Source organism: Opisthorchis viverrini (genome assembly GCF_000715545.1).
Source record: "Opisthorchis viverrini unplaced genomic scaffold opera_v5_2, whole genome shotgun sequence".
In the NCBI taxonomy this organism is placed as follows: domain Eukaryota; kingdom Metazoa; phylum Platyhelminthes; class Trematoda; order Opisthorchiida; family Opisthorchiidae; genus Opisthorchis; species Opisthorchis viverrini.
In genome coordinates, this window is record NW_008751658.1 from 3,633,017 (window position 1) to 3,655,984 (window position 22,968).

General features: G+C 39.5%; 1 protein-coding gene across 1 annotated transcript; it reads right to left on the reverse strand.

The window, feature by feature from the left end:
* Positions 1-788: 788 nt before the first annotated feature.
* Positions 789-22,730, reverse strand: T265_12494 (hypothetical protein; the record flags this gene model as incomplete). Its single annotated transcript, XM_009164018.1, is given in 11 exon segments — positions 789-928; positions 5,300-5,480; positions 5,486-5,707; positions 7,012-7,143; positions 8,585-8,707; positions 10,735-10,869; positions 15,319-15,422; positions 15,494-15,597; positions 18,170-18,300; positions 18,815-18,941; positions 22,408-22,730. Coding segments are annotated over 11 exon segments (1,722 nt in total).
* Positions 22,731-22,968: the final 238 nt, after the last annotated feature.

A 22,968-nucleotide genomic window follows, 5' to 3' on the forward strand; every position in this document is an offset into this window, starting at 1 on the left:
GAAGAAATCTTGAAATCATGGATTAATAACATCCCCTTGTTTTTTGTAGAAAACTATTTATTAGAAGCCACACAAATGTTACACAGCTAGCACTCGCGGCGGTGCTCTACGTGACTGTAGAACAATCATCTGTGATAAATATGTTACATTAGGAAACACTGTCAATACCGTCACACTGGTCAGAATGTTCTTCTCAGTTGGTTGTCGATCTGTTCGACGAGGTTGGCAACTGAAATGCAAACATTTCTTCACTATACGATGAGACAGTCTCAAATTTGTGCAGCCTATATAGACAGAAAACTTCAAGTGACCAAGTCTGTTATGTTCCATTTAGCCATTCAAAATATTTTTGTATCTTTTTACCTCATCATACCCACATGCTATGATGAGACATCATTATGGAATCTGATTACAATGTGACACCACGCGTTCGCGAAGAAAGCTACGAGCTCTTTGAAGTACTCCAGGGTTCGGAATTTGCGCTAATTGGAACTGATATTCGAAATGCACTTCTGTTTTTGAATTCCGACTTTTGCAGACGAGCATTCACCACATAATCTTTTCTACCAGTTATTTCATGCTGTTTAGCTTACGCATGAATTGACCAGGTATTATCACTAAAAACTTGTAAGTCAGGAATTCAAAAGTCTAAGCACTGGGTTGGTGGCTGTCCATTTCGCGCAGCGATTAGCCAGGCGATCTCCGAAATTTGGTTAAACAATTACATCGACCAAGTCAGTAAAATCCACCGTACGTAAGACAGTCATTTAGTTGTATTCTCATATGGGTCACAGATCTGTGATGTTGGGTTGTTTGGGCTTCCGTAAATTACATGCATCCGATCCGACAGTCTCCTGTATTTCTGGGAAACCCAAAAATACTTGCATGTTTGGCTCACCACTTTGCAGGCAAAAACACACACGTGTATCTGGGTGTTGAAATCTAAGTCCATGATTGAACGGCCGCTTAATCATCCAAAAAGAGTACAATAAAAATGCACCTTTTCCTAACATGCTGCTGGGCTTCAACAGGTAAAACACCTCAATGAGAGGTGATATGTTTCAAACTAATGACACACTGTACTGTAAAATGGCCGAGTGCCCTTCAGCTCCACTAGTAGGAGAGCAGTGCTTGACACAACATAACGCTACCTGTGTAGGAGCGTGTTTGCTGCAGTCTCACGAAAGCTTCAGTAGGTTTAGCTTATCAAAAGAAGTTTCAATTTGTCCGTGATTAACGGGGTTTCTGTAAGTTTATTTGGTAGAAATAATCAGATAACATCTTTGCGCATTCGGCATTCATGCAGGATCATGAAATATGCAGGAAATAAAACACTGTACCTCCTGGAGTGTCAGTCATCGTGGAGTATTTACGCATGGCTCTGAGTTGATTCTTGTGGTAGATGAAGCCGATCTATGTTAAAAAACCAAGAAACACTGTACATCTGTTTTATCCAAGCAGAGAACTATCACTGCTGCGCGTATACTACTGCAGCTGGTCGTTCTAGGATCTAGTCAACACAAGACTAATGAAATAGATGTTTTTGCGCTGAGAAAATGTAATTAGCACCGCGGAAAGCAAATAAAATTCTGTTGTTGCTTTGAACAAAACTATCCGGCACGTTACCTGATATTCTATCAATAAATGTAAAGCAACTGAACCACAACACAGAGTTGTGGTAGCACATTTTGCCCAGCCCATGCGTTCATTTTATGTGGATGAAGTCTACTATCCAAACTATTTGCAAACATGAAAAATGTGTGCATGTTCCCCCCACCGAATACCCAGCTGGGAGGTAGTAGTATTATTCAGAAACCGCTCGCGGTAGGTTTAAATAACCGTACATTGTCTGGTTCCACAGTTTTATCAACACTGTGTAAATCTATAAAAAAAAGCCGACCATCTGCAGCAAGGTGCTCCAATGGCGAATGGCTTCTTCGTCCCTATTGTGAAAATTGATTGACATGGGCGTTCTGACCGAGAGTGATGAATTCGTTTTTACCGTGATACCAACTGTGCGAATTTCGACGATAAGCTCCCTCAAATCTAAGGTGTTTTAAATACTGCAATCTTGTTCTTTCCATTAAACATTCATGTGTAGTGGCTGCTTAAGGTCCTTCCTCAGGTTAGATAAAATCATGCTCATAAAGACCGTCTTTATCATGCAGAGGTGCTCGATTATTTGACCGCTGCATTAGATTGTTGACAAGATGTACATGACGGCCTTATCCGTGACTCCCTGATAGTAATGAGCAGTCAAGCAGGTGTGTGGTTCACTCTTAGTTAGAAAGAGAGCAACAATAATCATCCCTCAGTAATGCACTTCATGATGTTTTAATGGATGCATGGTGACATCAAAACTTAGTGGTCAAGAATAGACATTCTTGAACTGAGATATTCTACACTCTCTTTCTGAACTGGCACGACTCTCTCACTTAACGAAAGGTGCGTTTGTTCCGAAATTGAGAGAAAGAATATTTTCCCTAAAAATCAGCGTTCAAACGATGTCAGTTTCACAGGACTTATTTGAGGGATGTGCTACCGGTCACTTGTGAAGCTTGAATACAACATCCAAGTGTAACATCCATCGGAAAAAAATCAGGGCTTATTATTTAAATCGACTAGCGGTTGCTGATGCTGCAGATCATTTCAAAAGGAGGGAGAATATGTCGCAACAAATATTTTAAAATAATGGCTTCTGTTTGCTGCATCCCGTAACTTCTGAGAAAACTCAGCTTGCTGCGTTTGAAGCAGTTCACAACTTCAAGAAAACGGGGATGAATGATTGAAGATACATTTTTAAACCCAGATAATATTATTAGTAGAGCAGTGAAATAGTAAATGATCGATGGATAGCAAAAGCCAACAGAGAAGGGATACTTTTACCATTTACGGAGGCTTAAATGTCTGAGCAAGGCTTGCTTATACTACTACCCGGCACCCTCTCTTTGATGATAAATTCCTCCTTCCTCTTTTAAACCTCCGCTGCCATGGTCATCCAGTTTAGTATGTTCATCCTAGCTGCATTAGAGCTCGCCGTGTGTTGCGTCTACGTCTCTAACATAGTTGCGGGAGGTCACTCTTGAAATTTTCCCTTGTTCATCCCCTCAAGTGAAACGTAAACACCAAAACGGTTGTATCAAACATGTTACTGTTACTTTCATCAAATTGAAATCGGTTACAATCTGCGGCCCCAACCCAAAAGTGAGAAACGAACAGTTGTAGTAGTGTCTAAAAATGGATATGAGAAAATACACCTGTCATAGTCAAAGAAAAATGTCAACAGCAAGCAATGGTTATTTGTCTTCATCAAGCCAGCCCAATTCTCATCAGCGGAAACATCGGGTTCGAAAGCAGACCAAAGTGTTGAAAATACTGAACGAATATGGTATCTTCCTGTCAATCACCAGCAAAGTAAATAGCATAGCTGGAAGAAATAAAACAAAACGGACTGAATAACAGTCGCTTTCCAGTGATGTGACACTAGAAAGAATGAAGCGAGCCTTGTTTCAAAATGATTACTGAGTGCACGAATAAGCAGTGAAATCAAGTGGAACGTCACGCTCAGAGACGAAGCCGGACTATAAGCTAAAGAACGCATAGCATGCATTCATGTGAAACATCGTTTGAGCTTGCTCCACAGAGAGTACTCCGTGGTTAGTAATAGGTTAATTCTAGCAGCATGTGCAGGCAAGTAGTTCTTGTCGTAACTTACAGCATTGAAGAAGCGGAAATCTTTGAAGTGGTGCATCAATTTACACAAACTTGCGTGCACAGCTCGAAGATGATCTTTCCACTTACCAGGCCTTCATTCAGTTTAGTTTGGGACCTTGATCAACGGAGTTCTGATCACGGCCAGAATGGTTGCATTCTCAAGACCTGTGCTACTTCGTAGGTCGTGTGCTTGATGTTGGACCAAATCTGCTTAATCAATCTACAGCGTTTTAATGATGAAAATAATAAATTTCTTAACCGTTATCTCAATTAGGTGTCGGTATAAATTTCTGTGAGTGGATAACAGACCGTGCTGTCCTTTAAAGGGATTCCGCAATCGAAACACATAAAAGACTCGGATCATTCGCTAGTCAATGTTTCCCGTGTGTGTCGCCTGGCTTGTATGTTACTTTTTGTGCACACAAGGGGTATCAACTCACCAGTTGTCCCTGCCGTCTCAAACTATGCGGAAAGTAAGCAGTTTATCAAAACAAGCCTCCAGTGTGGGTTTTGTTTGCCCACGGCGTGCCATCATACTGCTTGAATTCTGATTTATCGTATTATGCCTTCAGACGACCTAGATTAGCATCGAGCATTCCAAACTATTGAAACTACATCGGAGCTGGGTTTGTCTGTCTATGAGTGTCGTCGTGCGTGCCGAATAATGGAAAAAATTAACTGTTCATGTGTGCTACCAGGGTGCTGCAGGCCACCAGGCCATCGTTCACATGCACCGCGAATATCAGTTGTCCAGTTGTCTCCATGTGACTCAGTAAGTGTGGTCACTGGCTGCATACTTTGGAATTATCCCCCCATTTTTTTCATTCCAAGTGCGCATATGGTGAAGGGAGTCTTCTGAGATCCAGATGTGGCTAAGCGCAAACTGCAGTTGGCATTACCATACTGCTGGGATTCACTGACACTGGTGAATGTAGCTTTCTACGGCGTGATCAGAAGTTGGCTCACGATGGTTGGTTATCTACTCTTAAGTTGACTGACACAAAGGGCAAACTGTAAAACGTACTTGGCGAACGGAACGCTAGTTTAGAAAGATTGTCGGTTTCCGTTATCCAATATATTCGGACAAATTTCTTTGAGTATTCTTAAGGTGTCTCCCAAGTATATTTTTGAATTATTTGGTTGAACTTTTGGTTCAACCTAATAAATGAATGGCATAGAACCATGGTCCCAAGATGAGAATAAATCAAGCAAAATAACGTTGAATGAACAAACATGTATAATTTACAAGAGCATTTTGATAAACTAAACATATATGGCCATTTCGCACGCAGACCAAGTTAGCGCTGACACTTTATAGCAAACCGTATGGGGACGGTGACCAATTCTGTACCCTTCCACTTCAGATATTTCGTACAATAAATATGTACAATGCCCTATTTGCTCAATTCGATATAATTCTTAAACAATTACTGCGCCCGTCTTACAAAAGCTCTTTTGGATTGATCATACTAACGTCTAAACGGTCGAAATAGAATTTTCTCATTCTAAAACTTCTGTAGAAGTAAGCAGTTATGAAATCTAATTGCTTTAAAGTGGAACACCAAAGAATACCACATCCACCCACCGACTACGGACGTTGCTCCGGCCACAAAAAAGTGGTTGTCGACGGAAGTTCCAGCGGGAGCAAGAATTGTCATCATAGATGCCGCCAGGCTCCCAACAAGCTGCAAGTAACAGAAACCACAAGGTATAAAATTTACTGATATATATTCGGTTATCGCACATGAAAACGCGAAGTGGCATAACTTACGAAAGCTGTGTAGATGATCCCGTAGTTGACGGCAAAATTCGCTGCCCCAAAAGTTGTTGCGGTGGCCGTTGGGGCTAACACGAAAATTCCACTCTGACACAAGAACATAAGGCTAACCCAGAGGACGAACGTAGCTTTTGCGCCGGAACCGGTGAATACGGAAATGAATGGGAAACTGAACAGAAGCACGGCCCACAAAATGCACACGCAGCTCATAGGTACCTAAGGGTTAAAGAAGGTGTTAAGTCTCTATGTAGCGTAATCTGCAATACTATTCAACAGTATTAAAAGTAATCCGATAGCTTGACTAATGGAGCAGAATAATTCCGCCCATAATAACATAACAAGACCTTCCGATGATACACTGGAGGGAACAACTTGCTCCAATAAGCTCATAGGCTGCAGACTTATAACAATAAGGTTGCCTTGTGTAATCAAAAAACCATATTAACCACTCGCGGCAATTTCCGGTACTAGTGCTGTCTGCTGGTACCCAAAACACAATCATCAGGAAGCTCTGCGGACTCTAAAAGTTTCACTACCACAAATGTACTCAGTTTTGAAGAGTCTGAGAAAACATATTCGGGGTTGTTTAAGTGTATATCGTTGACGAGTAGATTCGCCAATTTTTTCCAATAACTGGATTCCAATGTGATTTTTAACGACTGTCCCACCTAAAATGCCCAGTTGAGCGTCCAAAAAAGGACGAATTTGATGCAATTTTTGCTATTTTGTATATTCAATGAGCCTGTGAGGAGCCAAACGTATACTACATTAGGAAAAACTTTATACCAATCCTATCGAATTCTAAAGCCGTACTTAGACAGGTTTGCTATAAACCAATTCTGGAAACTTCTGTGAGGTCCACGAGCACTTGAAAGATACTGAACTGGAAGGCATTTAGGTCCTACATTGCCAGCGTACCCACTTTCAAACTCCTAATACTCGATGAAGTAAGATAAACGTCTTTTGTTAGGTAGAGCATGACTCTGTAATTCTTCGTCAATTTGCCAAATGGGTTCTTAAGCGAACTGTACTGGCTGCACCTTAGACAGCTTGCAAATCGTTCATCACACGCCGGTAACTTGATTAAGAATCATTTGACATTATGAATGGAACCGTTTATCAACTACCTGTCTTATAATATACTAGTAAAATTTGGTCTTGTAGGGATAAAATTGCTGTTATGAATGTTGGTAATGTGGTGAAATAATGGTAGCTCGGGTGAGTTTATTGGTTGTTGATCAGGTGGCTGTTGATTTGTTCGCCGAGCTTGGCAATTGGCTTGCAAACGTTTCGTCACCATACGAGGAGACATCATCAGTGCGCAGTTGGGTGGGTAATTCTTCCTTGACTGAGTGTGTTTATATAGCAGTCAAAGGCTATCTGTTATCTTCTGACGTGAGTCGCTACTTGAAGTGTAACGAATTTTTCAAGTAGCGACTCACGTCAGAAGATAACAGATAGCCTTTGACTGCTATATAAACACACTCAGTCAAGGAAGGAGTACCCACCTAACTGCGCACCGATGATGTCTCCTCGTATGGTGACGAAACGTTTGCAAGCCAATTGCCAAGCTCGGCGAACAGATCAACAGCCATGTGATCAACAACCAATGTTGTGAATGTATTTATCCAATGTTTGTTTCGTCTATAAACCTTTAACCCGATAATATAATACGTGAATAAGCGAAACGTAACCGCTGCGTCAACTAGATATGGTGCTTGCTTCAAATGCAAAAGATCGAAAACGTTATTCTTTTTGACGACAAAAAGCCTCAACAGGATCAGCAAAATAGGTAACTTTAAAATTGATCATTGGCAACCCCACAAGCAGTTACGCGTTCAGAATCCTAAGCTAAAGACACGGCATTATTCATTTGCACAATAGAGGCATCTTGTTTTTAAAACCAAATTTTTGTTACACTTGAACAGTTTTACCTATACCGTTTAGTCTGCTTCATCGTTTGCCGTTTGCAAATGAAAGAATGTTTTCATTTTATGTGGAAATTGAATATTCTATCAAGGTTCATTAATAGGGGATAACACTAAGCCATTTCCAGACAAGGTATAACAAGCAATCTTATCGTTATATTTTTGCCCCTAATTTGCGACAAGTACGACACTACAAATGGCTTTATGGGTAATTCGAGCATCTCATAAGTCTACGGTGTATACAACCCGAAATAACTGTACCGGTTCTCAAATGCCAACTAGACAGCCTTCAAAACCTTGCACAAAATACCGATACTCTGGCTGCTTAATTACTTCTGAACACTTTAGCATTTCGTAAGCTTGTTTGTATAGCTTCATGTCAGTGCTGCTGAATCTACCCCGTATTATATATCTGACGTCGAACTTATTATTTGAAAAGATATGGCCAATATACACTATTCGAAACGGCATTCAGACTATAAAGAAGCAAATGGCATCCAACCACGACTCTATTTAAAATCTAGATTTCTATAGCAAAAAGGAAAACTTAACAAGCGTCTATTACCTTGCGTGACGGATACAAACAGCAAATCAATTGTGAAAACAGTTCTTCCAAATGCATGCATGGATTTCGGGCCTTTCATCTATGCCATTCATTCATCATAATAAACAAGGAAAACTAAAATTGCGGATGTTTTGCAGAACTGGGCCACTTTGTTTGACTTTAACATTGTATAGTACTTAAAAAAACACCAGTATGTGGACGCTGAAAACCCAACCACCGCCACTGAAAAGTCCATCTCAAAATGAACTTCGGTGTCAATTGGTCCGGCCATAGGCGAACTGTTTCCATCACTTTTAGCGATCAGTTCTGCCAAAACACACTTTATTTCCTGTCCACTGAAACCTTTATAAACCAGGTATATTATTCACCGTAAAAGCTGTAGTTAATGAAAGTAGCCACTATAGCCAGATAAGTCTTAATTAGGATGTTTATGTGAACAAATTAATATCCGTAATTTAATGACGTTGAAACCCTCGAAGATACTTATCAGTCGTGCTTCTTTTGGAATAAAAATTATGTCGTTATGATGAAATTGTATAGATTCTATATTGTGCAAGCCTAATGGTAATTTCTAGTGGACAACTTCATAGACTACCTTACTTTAAACGAAATCCGATCACATACGCGACCCCAGAATATACGACCCAGACAGTTGCATACCGACGCAGACATTGAAACACCAGCCAGAAAGAGATCGTCGTGAATGTACCGATTCCCAAAGACCTGATAGAGGCGAGAAAAAGACTAAGTTCAAGAAGGCATGAAGGGAATTTTCAATGACATAATTAGAACCACATCCAGTTTTCATGCAAAAATTTCTGGGATATGTTCCCAGAAATTAAGCCATCGAAAAAGCAAGCAAATATAAGCCACCTTAATGAGTTAAGGTTATGGACGATCAGTTAAGAAAAAGCATGCTGATTTCGGAACGAGAGGGCTTACTGACCAAAAAGCAGTTTCATTTTGGCATCAAATCTGTCCAGCATGAAACAGACCAGCTCCACAAGTAATCGAGATTTTTTGATATTTATTGGTCCAAAGTAATGCGGAAGTTCCCCACTCTTTTGCCTATCAGAGGTGAAATACCAACAATAGGACTACTAGAATCAAATGGTTCAGACCACTAGTAACTTGTTAAACAGTGTGTCTATGGAAACCCAAACCGCATCTGTGTTGGGTTGAAACAGTTGTACTCTTCAACCCCTATATATTCACTCATTATGGCAGATAATTCATCTAGTGTCAACCCAGATATATTGCTTCAGACGTAGGAATAAGGTGCTTTACCTCGTAATGGCCATATTTTTCCAATTTGTTGGATCTCTCGTAGCAGGTGTACGTAATGTCGACGACGTCTCCTGCTCCATACAGACCGTTGCAGTTGTGGATACACTAATGTGACTTTTTACGAACGAATTTGCGTTATTTGTCATGTAATTTTTTATGAAAAGAAACCTATCAAGAAGAAGATAGAGAAAGCATTTGGCATTCCTACACCTGAACTTATGAAAAAGGAACAATCATGAGCCATGTTTGAATGACCACGGAACACGTAATGCTGTATAAGTTCGCTGATGTTTCTTTTCCTGAGTGGCACTTGAAAGACGCAAATAACAACACAATACCCCTGAGGCACACATGCCTCTTTGTCCAACATGCAATAAATCCAAAGGCAGTATACTAACCCCGAAAACCATACCCCGCGTAGGGCAAGTACACACGCATTAGCTTTCGACTAAATGTCATCATTTATACGGTCCATTGGCTAATAAATACAATTTGATATTTCCTTGCGTTACTATTAGGAAACTCAAAGCCCCGTAAATCAAGCAAGTGTGTGGTTAGGTAAGAATGCATATAGCCAATTGTTTTATTGCAAATACTCACTGTTGCAACACAAAGGGACTAATGTTATTATACATATAAAAACCTCTACCACAAAAATAAAGCCATTTCTAGTTGCAAACAATTTAAAATAGCCTCTATAAACCTTCTTAGTTTATGGGGTATGTTTCTGTGTCGGTCACCTGCTAAAAACGACATTTTTCACGATCATTTCTTAAAAATGCTTATTTATATAGTTCCGCTTCAACGTAAAGTGTGGTCAACTAATCATTCCAACCGGATGAACATTACTATCGGCAGATATAAGAGGTTACTCCGCTTAACATGATCAAGGTGTAATAAACACAGCATTAGTATGTTTACGAGCTTCTTCTATTACCACGAATGTTTGTATGTCATATAGCAATGTTGGGAATAAATGATGAAAACTTACTGTTAGTAGTTTGAGCACAATCTAAGTTAGTTGTGTAATTTGCCAACCATCTCGACAAACAATTGTTTGGTGGTAACTCAAAATTATTTCTTCTATCACGAAATCTTCTGAACATAGTAATGCTGAAACCTCTCACTGATGGTTGTTTAAGGAATATAAGTTTTGGATGGAGCAGAGGTACATAATGAAAAAAATTCATTTACATCTCTAAATTTGATCTCTCGATCGAGGGAAGAGTTGATTCACGATTTGATGAGATCCATAAAGTACGACACCAGTTTTTACGAGATAAAGGAATTCCAGACGTGATCAAAAACAGAAATTCACAAATAAATGCGTAAAAATTAAGCGTGGGAAGAACCAAATATTGATTACCAGATACTTCTGCTCATTGTAAGGAATCGTTCTTGAACAGAATATTTCGTAAACGGGAAACATAGCCAATGAGTTGTTGCAGGAAACCGTATCTCACCTTGAACAGAGAGGTCACCAGGGTGATTGGGATGGCACCACAACAAACGGAAAACCATAAAAGATAAAAGTCCATAGCTTTCAAAATATTCATTGGTGTTATGTCAACCAACCTGTAAAATAATTCAAAGAAAAACTTATAAAATAAAATAAATTCTGATAAGCCTCAAATAAAGGTATTAGGGAAGTACTCATTCTACATGGATCTTAAAACGAGGACACCAAAAGAGTAGGCAGTTATTCTAAATCATGAGCGGAACCATTGGACCTTGGGCACATATAGAGCTTTCTTGGCAATGCCTTTTGCCCAGGCTCAGTGGTTTGCTTTTCACATGAGCCTGAATAACCGCACTAAAAATAGATGTACGTACAAACACTTAACTAATTTTCACAGCTCCGACCAGTCTCGATTCTGTTCTGGTTCAGTCGTTTTTTACTTTCCACACAAAATAAGCCGTGAGTTACGTGTTTACCTTTATTAGAGATCACCGGTATCGCATATTGCGGAACGTATGAGAGTTCAAACTGCATATAACTGACGTGCGAGGCGGGGGTTATCATTTTTCCGCCAGAAAAATCAATCGATTCACTCAAGCATAAAAAAGTTTTACGGTTCAGATGTGGTAATTTAGGTGACCCAACATGGGCTGGTTGAGCACGGTTAACTGGATTGTTTGGCACTTCAGATCTCTAGAGGTAAACCCCAACGGGGTCCAGGATGCTCCCTGATATTGGACTCTAACAAGAGCAAAACTCGACTTCGGTGCGCGCATCCTTTGCCGTGAACCCAGTAGGATACTTGCACCAGAATGGGGGTAGAACTGTTCAAACGCGGGTAACGTAGATGTGAACACAGATCTCGATACCATTCACCAATAACCTACGTCCGTGTGCTGCGAAACGTGGACAGTTCGCCGTTTTAGGAGAAGCGACGGTCCTGCATTTGAACTTCCATTGCTTTCATTCTCCAAAACTCTCATTCTCAATTGACGCTGATACAATTCGTGACGTCTGAGCAATAACGTTCGAATGATGTGTACATAAAACTCCGCTGACACCCTTCTATAAATAATCTTTCAACTGTGTTTTCGTTATCCCTCCAAATGATCAAGTTTGGTAGAATTTCTGGGAATCGTGAGTGATACGGATTAAGGGGGATAAATCGCGTTGACATTCACCTAATCAACATGAAGCGGTGTTGGTTTGCAAGCTTATAAATTATAGGCCAGTGAGTTCAAGAAGAGCAGAGGTGATAACAACTAGCATTACTTTTCGTCTATATTGACTGGGTAAATGATGTGGATCTAGTTATTGGTTAGAACACTATTATGATTAGTGTTTCTTCTGGCCCACGAGAAATTTCGAACCAGGAACAGTCTCAAGTAAAGGGGAGGGCAATCATCAGCAAACTTCAGTATCAGCATACCAGCACAAACATTTCGTTTTGCTGCATTTCGCATAAGACGAAACTAAACGAATTTTATCCATACAAGTTATCCCGCCATTCAAGTCGACAGTTTAAGTTTCACGTCAAAGTTGTCGATTTTCAAATGAATGTCATAGTAAGGAAGCTGAGCGTTTTAGCCGATTTCACAGTGTTCTCCATTAGATCCTCTAGTAAGTTACAGCTCTGATATTTCAATGGCATAGAAATAGCGCATATGTACAGGATCTACTATAAAACAAAAATATTGACGAACTAAGTTAAAGTGTGACATTTACTCGTCTGTCAGCTGCGATAATTTCTCACTTTCTACCCAACCAGAAGGTACAGGTTGTGATAGCTTAGAACACTTAGTGTAGACTTGATTGGAAAGGAGCACACCTTAACGCAAATTCACCACTTAGGTTGGCATATATCGTATAAAAATAAGTAATAAGGGCTCCCAGAAGTTTTCCACGGAATACATAAAACGGGCTATTGCACATCATATATTAGAACCATTAAAATTCGGAAATTCGGAAACATCATCGTTCGAGGATGGATAGCTCACTTGTCGAATTCCAAATTCACCTGATGCTATGTTGGAGGAATAAATTTTGATATAAAATTCTATTAGGTTTATTCCGAAGGGAATGGATACTTACAGGGAACGTCACTAACCAGAGGCCCTCTAATACAAGCACACTAAAAAGACTTGGTATTTAAGTCAACTGATTTCCAAGGCAATTATTTCGCCTAGCTGATAATAGCAGATCACAAGTGTGCATTTAGTATATCATTGTTATAATTTTGACATATCTTGGGTATGCGAAATGCGTTCAATTTAAATGTCTACAACTTTCTATGGTAACAAAAAACACAAAAATCAGTTTTAAGTGTCTAACGGGAGAGACGACGTACGCCTTCTGAGAAAGCAGTGAATCTCACGTTTGTGAGAAACTAAAAAGCACCAAATAACGCTTAGACGTCTGATAAAATATGCACCATCTTATTCCGGGTTTCCTCTTTATGGTGCGGCTTTGACGACGGCCACAATCTAGCGACATAATCTTGCCTCTTAGTAGGGCATTACAGAGTATATTGCTCAATTTTTCATTTTTTGATGGAAAAATAAAGTCATCGGAATGAGTAGTATTGGAATAAGCTCTTTATGGTCAAAATGTAGTAAGAGAAACTCTTTCTGACTGCGTTTAGTTTGGCGGGTTTTGCAACGTTTTTAACTATTCTATTCCTTATACGTCGTTGGATAATGAAAAATAAGTATTTGATCTTGTGCGTTATGTTTTCTAAGATGCTCTGCATTGAATGGACTAAATTTGTCTAATTTAACTGATCTTGTTCACCCTGGCGGACATCATACATCTAAGATACGGCTTCAACATTCTCACTTTGACAAGCTTGGTGTATGGATTGTAAAACAAACTTTCAAATTGTATGGCTGTTTTTCTAAGACATCTTAGTTGGATGAAGTATTAATTATTGGGCCATTTTACACTTGCACTTAAGCAATGCAAACAAGATATTCTAAGCGTGACTTATAAATATTTTAAGCGGTTAATTTCTGATCAGTTTCTGGAAAACATGATCCTGGCTAGCGTCCATCATTTGCTCAACAGAATGCACTCTTTGCTTGATTTCGGTTACTCCTTTAATCACAATACCTTTACTTGTCTGATTAGTTCAAATCTCGGATTTGTCTTCTGGTGGTTTGTGTGAGACCTAAGGACTGATCTGTGGGTTTGGTTGTCGCTTTGCAAATGTTCTCAATACTCAAGAAAAACTGAAGACAGGGTGATAATCCATTTTACAACCTTAAACAGGCAAAGTTTTTCAAAGTAAACGCATAAACATTGGGCGTTCCGAGTCAAACTCAGCTAAAAAGTTTGTTAGAAATGTCCCGCACGACAATCAAGACGTCGAAGCATAATGTCTTATTCCAGTACACGGTGTTTTACTTTAAAATCTCACAAAATGCGTCCGTTGCGTCTATTTTACGGTATCAACTAATACAAGTACAATTTCAAAAATCCATTAGAGTGCAGTCCATGTGATTTGTATTGTCGTAAACTTATTTAGAGTTCATTGAAAATTGACTGAGCCTGTACTTACTTCTGATGGTTCTAAATCCCGTTCGACAACGCCAAACTGCTCATTGTTGTGTTTATCTGCAATTGTCTGAGCATGAAGATATGAGCGCAAAAGATAGAATTCGGATGAGACAGGCCCATAAAAAAGAAACCTTTTTCGACCTCCAAGTAAATAAAATAGGTCAAAACAAAACCATACACATTTATATTTCTCATTCCACACAGATGCAAAAATTGATGTGATTATATTTTCCATTCACTGTTGTGTTGCATAATCTAATGTTTTTGTTAGGCTTGGATACTTTGAATCAATCAGAAGCAAACTTCCAAAATGTGGCAAGCATCACTTAAAATGTGGGGGCTATTCAGGCGCATTTTAAGAAACTAAGATTGACACAAGATAACCCTTGATAACTGGGCTGGTGAAGCACCCGTTTTGCAAGCCAGAAGCTGCTGTTGGCATATAAAATTCATGTGTATCTTTTGAACTATAGTACATCTTTGATTTTTCTCCTCTGATATCTGCTGAGGCCGAATAATGCTTTTATTAATAACTAACGAGATAGTATTTGCTGGATTATTATATTTTGCCAAACAAAAATGCAATGGAATAAACAGAAAATCTCATGCTATCAAATTTCTTGTTACACACTATGAAGGTCCGGGTTCTCCAGAGTGTTTTTGGCCACCGATTTTGTTTAATTTCGAAAGTGTGAGGTAGCTGAATACAGCATGTGAAATGTCGCACACAGTTTTGAACCATTGTGTCTTCTAAATAATAATGATGTATCTCCCAAAGTGTTAGTTGAAAAAGAAGAAGTACACCTAAAACATGATAGGAAGGCGCCTAGTTCCCGAAACTGACCTACACAGTCCGGAATCAACGGATGGTGAGAACGTTTGGTGAAACAGCCGTATGAGATCAACAGGCTCAGGAAAAAGCCCTGGGTCGAATTGCTTAAAAGTACTAGCCTGTGCATAAAAGAATCAATGTTTCTTGATGTTTTTTTTCATTATCAAGTATTTAGTAACAAAATACATGAGAGACGCTTACTTGTGGCTTCTTCTGCATAAACAATAGTCCGGTTATTTGTAAAGCTGCTGTTATGCCCGCCAGTAGTAAAAATGCCTGTGGAACACGGTGCAAAATTTCCGCATCTGTAAAACCTCTGAATTTGGAGAATTTTCATTATAAGTATTTAGTAACAAAATACATGAGAGACGCTTACTTGTGGCTTCTTCTGCATAAACAATAGTCCGGTTATTTGTAAAGCTGCTGTTATGCCCGCCAGTAGTAAAAATGCCTGTGGAACACGGTGCAAAATTTCCGCATCTGTAAAACCTCTGAATTTGGAGAATGGACAAGTACAAATAATAAGCTTTCAAATAAATTACGTCGATGTCAAACTTTTACGAAGTTGCGTATAAACACTATCGAGATAATTTGGATGAATAAGACGTTAAGGAAGCCTTCTGTTATCGTTCAAGAAACAGGAAGTTTCCGTTACTGCGTGAAAACATTTTCCAAAAAACATCATTTTTCTTTGGGAAAATGGTCTGAGCTAATTCTCCTAAATCTGCTACTTGATCACCATCTCTATTGTTTTCAAGACAACACATAAATGACTCAAACATGTTTTAAGACCTATTTTTTTGGAGTTTGTTAGGTTTAGGGCTATGATATATTTCATCAGTTTTAATGCTCAATAAAAAAACTAACTGAGAAAGTTGGTTATCAAGACATTCACCTAGTAAAACGTTGTTGCATCTGTAAGTTCTGAAAAAACGTTTAATTTTAGGCGTTTGAGTCCATCTGAGAGAACCACTTTTCTTGAAGTTATTGCAGATTCACAATCCACGGCCCTATCTTTAGTGGACCCTTGAATGAGAAGCAGCTAAGGCTCGACATATTCTCCCATTTCTTTGTTGTTTATACGTCTCTGGTTGGTCTGCATGGGTGGCCGGGTTCACCTATAAATCAGACGTGCAGAGCAAATTCAGTTGCATTGTCCAATGGCCACAAACAAGGCAGCTCCACTAATTGTCCAAGAACACGAATAATCCTACACAAATCACACTCAGTATTGTAGAATTGGTTCACCGTGTATATTGGCGTATTTTTTTGCAAAATCAGCAGCCATTGCTTAACGAGTAGGAGTAGTGGAGAAAGTGAAAAAGGTGGTGCAATTAAGCACCCAAAAATGTCCGTCATCATATCCACTAAAGGGTGATGTAGTAATAGCAGATGGATTTCAACAGCCCAAGAAATAACGTAGGCAACCCTGCTCTAGCATATTCACTCAGAGGTTATCATATCATGTGTGTGGCAGAGTACACCTAAATTAGTTGACAGTTGAGCATCATAAAAGAATGATGAACTGGCTGAATCAAAGGCATGTAGTCCATTGAAATTTAAACTTCATGGTCGGAAAGATTAACATCTAATTATGCTAATGCCATGATGAGTGATGGATGATATCGGTGTTCATAGCGTCTGACAGTATATTTTATATTTAGATCCGGTTCCTGGAATAGCACTGCTTCATTTCAATTTTGCTCAACAACTGGGTCTATCGCGCATATCCACCAGCCTAAGGTTGCATGACGGTGAAAAAGCAGTTGAGTGTTGCTGTCCGGCGACCATTTTTTGACCGAGTTTAGGGTCCGGTCAACAGATTAAGTGCACCAGCTAGCACGGCGCCCTTACTTCAGCAAATAATTATGTAAGCATTAAGGTATATAACTTGCAAGTGGCTCAAAGATTAAACCGGGGCTTAGTCTTGTACACCGGGAGATGTCGATTTTCTGGGGCGTTTATTATGTCAAGTGAAATGGTAGGTGTAGCTGAAAGAATGGATGACTGGAGAAGTTTGTTAGGTAAATGGGGTGCTTTAGCAAATCCTTGGCCTAGAGACATGGGTTGTGGTGGGTTACTGATTTAAGTAGCTGGGAAAATGTGCTGCAAGTGAAATAAGATTGTGCGGCACAACGGCTTAAATAAATTACCTGCACAGAGATCTAAATCTCGCACCTCAATGATCAAATGAGCAAATAAGTAGCAGGGGATGGTGAAATCGCTCGAAATCCATGGTGCTACCTGTGCGACCCTTTGTTCGGTACGTGTGACTTTATACGGATAAACGAGTAAAATTGCGGCAACGGCTGTTGTTTTCTCAAATAGAACATTTATGGTTCTCTCGCAAGTAGAGAGTTTTCTTTTCATTCATCAACGTCTTCCGTAACAAGTGAAGCAGAACATTCTAAGCAGATTAAACAGCTCAGGTTTTCTGTTCTATATTGGACGAAGTTATGGCATTTTGCCTTGATCGGTAGGACACGTTTCTTAAAATTTTTGTCAAAACTGGTGCACTATCGATAGACACGAACCCCTGCTGCCTAACCTAGCAATAAACCGGCTTCGCTAAGCTGGAAGTCATCCGTCCGTTCACTAAACCTGATGAAAATATTGCATTAAGTTCTCCGTTGGTTCTCCTCTTTGGTATGTAGTTGGACGTGAGCCCCAAGACCTCAAAACCTCCGGATGTTCCATGTTCCATCAGGATTTCACGACCAAACAGGACTGACAGAGTTGAGACCTAACTCAAGTGGTTTATGGGGTGTTGAATTGCATAATAATAATAATAATAATAATAATAGCATAATATGAATGCAAAACCTGATTGCTTATAGCACATATAGTGTCCAGTATTAATCCGCAAAAGGATAACCTGATGATACTATTTACATGTTCTTAATCGAGTCGCTAACCATGTCGATCGACAAAATTTAAAAGGAGTAGTGGAATGCAAGCAGATTCGGACGTAGAGGCAAGTGTAAAGATGAGTTGTGCGCACCTAGCGAATCATTGAGAACTCAGCCATCAACGAGCACAAGATTTAACTTACCGTGTGGTTGTATTTATCTTCAAGTTAGCCGGATTGATATAACCAGTCTGAATTGGTGTAAATACCAGCGCGCCTGCACCAAACCCGCTAAGGATTAGGCCCATGACTAGACCACGTCGGCTTGGAAACCACTGTGAAAAAATTTAAAAAATCATTGATGATGTTGAGCCGTAAGAAGTGAATGGGTAAGAAAGGGTTCTACGTTGGTTCAGTAGGCAGTTTCAGGTTTTCAATTTTGCTCTTATGGACATTCTTCCAGGCTGGAATGCTTAATGCGATGGAGGATGCGAATAAACTGAAGATGACAAACCACAGTTAAGATAAGCACCAAATTTAAAACAGATACGAATCGCAAATGTGTAAAAAAATACAAACTATTCTATCACTCACTTGCTAAAATGAAACCATATTTGTAGAAAAGTCTATACGGAAAAATACCAATTTTTCCATGTTGATATCGACCTAAGTTTTCTCATTCAAAGTTTTTTTTAGTTCAGGTGATGTGCAATTGTGAGCATTATAAGTAGATGCCACTTTACTCGGGAGCCGACAGTTTGCATGAATCGCTTCAGATGAAAGTTTTGGATGTAATCATGCATCGAGATTCTTCGATGCAATCCAGTTTTTATATACATAAATACTTACCTCTGACGCCGCTGCAATAATCACAGAATATCCCGCTCCAAATCCGATTCCTCCAAGAAGGCCGTAAATAAGTACCACTGCCCAGAAACCCCAGTTGACGGCAAAATAAGTCAGTGCAATACTTCCACTAAAAGTAAATATGTAGAAGGTAAATGTACATTATTTTTCACCACTCAATCATGTATACAATATTTGAGAACGTACACAAACCAAAAGAATCAACAATGGTTATTACAATAAATGGACACTAGGTAAGCGCAGTGAACGTCATTATGTATGAAGTGTGCAGTAAGTCAGGGATAGTAAAACCTCTGTCTGAGACTTCATTGCTCTGAGATCCATTCAGCACATGTGCGCACGTGATTGACTCTTATGACTGCGTAGTAAGCGGCGCTATATCGTCTACTTGTGAGCTAATCACACTTCTTGTCGACTGCTTGTCACCGAACGGTTAGGTATTCAACTTCGTCGTATCAGTGAAACGTGGCGCTGATAGTCCTGGAAGTCAAACTAGTTTGTCAACTAACAGCTGGCTTCATCACTTCAACTGTAACTACAGCGATTGAAAGTGTTTTAAATAGATATCTGCATATGGTGGACATGGCTTACACAACGACAATAACATGAAATTAGCAAAGCAGCCTCTATAAATTCCAGCATACGTAATGAGTACAGATCAGCAGTCATTTCATGTTTATAAGTACACTCTTAAAATAGGTTCGCTTTGGATGCGATCTGAGGAATTTGGCTCTCATATTTGGGGTTGATTAAGTGGTCGCTGAACCGTTTGCTAGAGTCTTTTCGTCAGCATTCAAGGAGCTGTCACAAGGGCGTGATTTTTGACGACGTCCCTTCGAATGGTGACGAAAAGATTGCAAGTCAGTCCCCACACTCGTTAAACGGATAAACAGCAACCTGAACACTTACCACCACCAGTTCAGCGTACATTATTTGAACGTAATCGGTCAGATAATGAGTGCAATGAATTTGCGACCATAGTTCTACAATCGCATAGGCTAAAGAGCTCAAACAAGGATAACCACACCGAATAACAAGCAAACGGTAAAAAGTTTACCATATGTCAAACATCAGCACATCGCCACAATTAAACCGTTAGTTTCAACGAGAAATTCTATAAACGGTCGCCGTAGGATTGCTATTTTGACTATCCAATGTATTTTTCACCACACGAAACTTAAATGCAAAGGCACCAGGCTGAGATGAAGTGAAGCCCTATCAGTTCCATGTCCATTGCACCAGTACGTTAACATGCGAATCCTGGTAGCCTGTTGGAGGCATCATCGGAATTCGGATTCAATCCATCTCTGGGAAGAGACCGCTTTAAACCTTTGTGGACTTCGCCGAGTTATCACAAAATTCAAAGTCTGGTCTAACTGGAAGTGTCGCAGATGGCTTGTTCCTAGACACAATAGTCCCTAACATTAAGCATTTGTAAGCCAAATCGGAAAGACAGTTTATACGCACAAGCGTCTGCGAAATACCTGCACACACTAAGACAGTAAAACAGCATACTGCAAAGGAAGTCATCAGATTCATTAAATCTACGTGCAGTAACGTCAACTGTACTATCAAAGATCATGTTACGGAACGGCATAGATGTCACTGTCTTGGCTGCCTTCCTTATGCGTGATTAAACAAATAAACTACCAAGAAATAGATGGACTGTACCCACCAAGATTTAGCAGTGAGGAAAGGTTCCAAAGTTCTCAATAAATAAACTACTACATTTTGCTCAATGTTTACATTATGAAGAAAATCTGAATAAACGTTTGTTGACTTCTCCGCACAAAAATCATTATTATTGGTAAAAGAACATGAGTTAAAACAAATGATAGCCTGTGGATGGGAACGTAAAGCAAACATTTAAAAGCAGACTCACAATGCCTACAGCTGATTCTGGTTCCATGTACTAAATATTTTAAGCAACACAAAACTCAATTAAGTATTAAGCGGAACGCCTCTAAGCTTTCGAATAGATTGGCTCTAAGAAATATGAAAGAAAGTAACAGTTTGTAGTAGTCAGGTGTGTGCACAGCTGTCTCAAAATTTTCGCAAACATTCGTCAGCTGGGCTTTACATTTATAAGATAACAAAAAGAAAGTAACTGGCCGGTAGTTTCAAAGTTTTGAACCGCACTCCAACAAATTACCAAAACAAATAGTATAACTGCATAAAACGGATTACAACGCAATTGTCGGATACGGTGAACCATGATACCTATCAACTCTAGGGCTGTTAACGTGACATGTGAGAGTTATTTATGACCTTAGTGATATCAACACCTGCTTACGTCACGTTAGAACAAATTATGTAGAATGAACCACGATATACGCACTGTTCCGCCTGCTTGGAAAATCCGTTATCAATATCCTTTGGTTGGGTGAGGGTGCTAGATATATGGCTCTAAAAGCTGTATTTGGTCAGGTTTATAGCGTTACAGGACCGTTTTATTAAACATTATCCCCTACCGGACGTTGGCACAGACGTTTTATGCCGACAAGTTACTACATAACACCTTACAATTTTCAATCGGTGAACTTTTCCCAGTAGCCCTTATTTCGTGTCACTTAAAAAGAAACAAAAAACTGTGAAAAAAGCTCGTCATGTATAATTTTTGATAGTGTACGCAGTGAAGTATATTTCCTGGGTCAGAATTACATACTACCATGCCAGTCAGAATATTAGGATGTTTAGCCACGACTCGGATATCTGAGTGTTTAGACCAAATAGATTGTTACATTAAGTGTCCTTCTTCAGGAGAACTTCTGTATACTTCTCTGGAGCCACAAAATCCGACATCAAGCCTACCTCACTCATAACGAACTAAAAAACCCGAAGTAACTGGTAAATAGCTCAGCATTTCTACCACTCTCTGACCCGAAAAGAATATTTTCCCCTTAGTTTTGACAACAAAGGATACTTTGACAGGACGTAATGCTCTATATGACTTCTCTCATTTTCGTTACTTTATTCTGTACGTGACACTAACACCTCGTTTATTACGCCTTACGAACTTATCTGTTTACCTCAAGAGCCAGGTCCACAAAATTCTTTAATCAACATTACTTTCTGTAGAGTCACAGTAACTAAACTGATTAAAGTTAAGTGATTTTTATCGTGTTATTTTACCGTATTTTCGACATTCACCTGATTAGATGGCCCCGATTTTTACGTTTTGCAATGCTGTAGTTCTTTACAGTATCACTTCACATTCACACAGACTTAACATAAAGCTGATGCCTTGCACGTTATGGTGATTAATGAGCGGTTTGATACTTATGTGCTTAGGTGTGGAAAGAAACGCACTTCCAAGGTCCTCTGTGAGATTTTGTCGGCGCCGTGATGCGTTTGAAGCAAACCTCCTGCGTAAATTTTCTTTTGTCCTTTTAGCTACAATGAACTGGGATGAGGTGAATTTTGTCCCGTGATCTAAAACGGAACAAGATTCTCAGTGATCTAATTAAAATATAACGAGTGCAGAAATGATTGCTCGCAGTACCTTAAGCGTTCAGTTTTCGGTTTATTTATAACATTCACAAATATGTACGTGGGGCCGTGTTAAGGAAACTGACCTATGCAATACACAGCTGCAGAAAACCACAGATCTGAAACCAGTCTTTGTTGCAATAAATGCGGATATTGGCATGGCAACCGACTGCGCCGAAAAGTCAACGGACGCCAACCAAACAACTGATGTTCTATTCACAGATAGGTTATGGAAATCCATATAATCCACGATGTAAGGTGCCATGTTGCCTGTGAAATAAGGATTAAAATTAACATCACTCTCACCAACAGTGTACGAGTAGCCATATGTCAGGTGTATCAAAATCCCACCGATAATGCATAAAATTCCACGAAATTTGTAACTGCAGCACTTGAACAGTTCCTGCATACATGAAAAAGCCACCATTTTACCAGTAGTTATAAAGCACGTGTAATAAAGTCAAAACTGTCCCGCTATTCAAACCTTTTGTGTCAAATTACGACATTCTACTAGCTTTTATGTAAGAAAAGCAAATGCTTGATCGCACATCTTATTGATTATTACGCCCAAATTTTAAACGGCTCTTGATGGATTCTAAAAACAATATTTTACACACAGAAGTACGACCAGTGTCCGCCAACCAGCC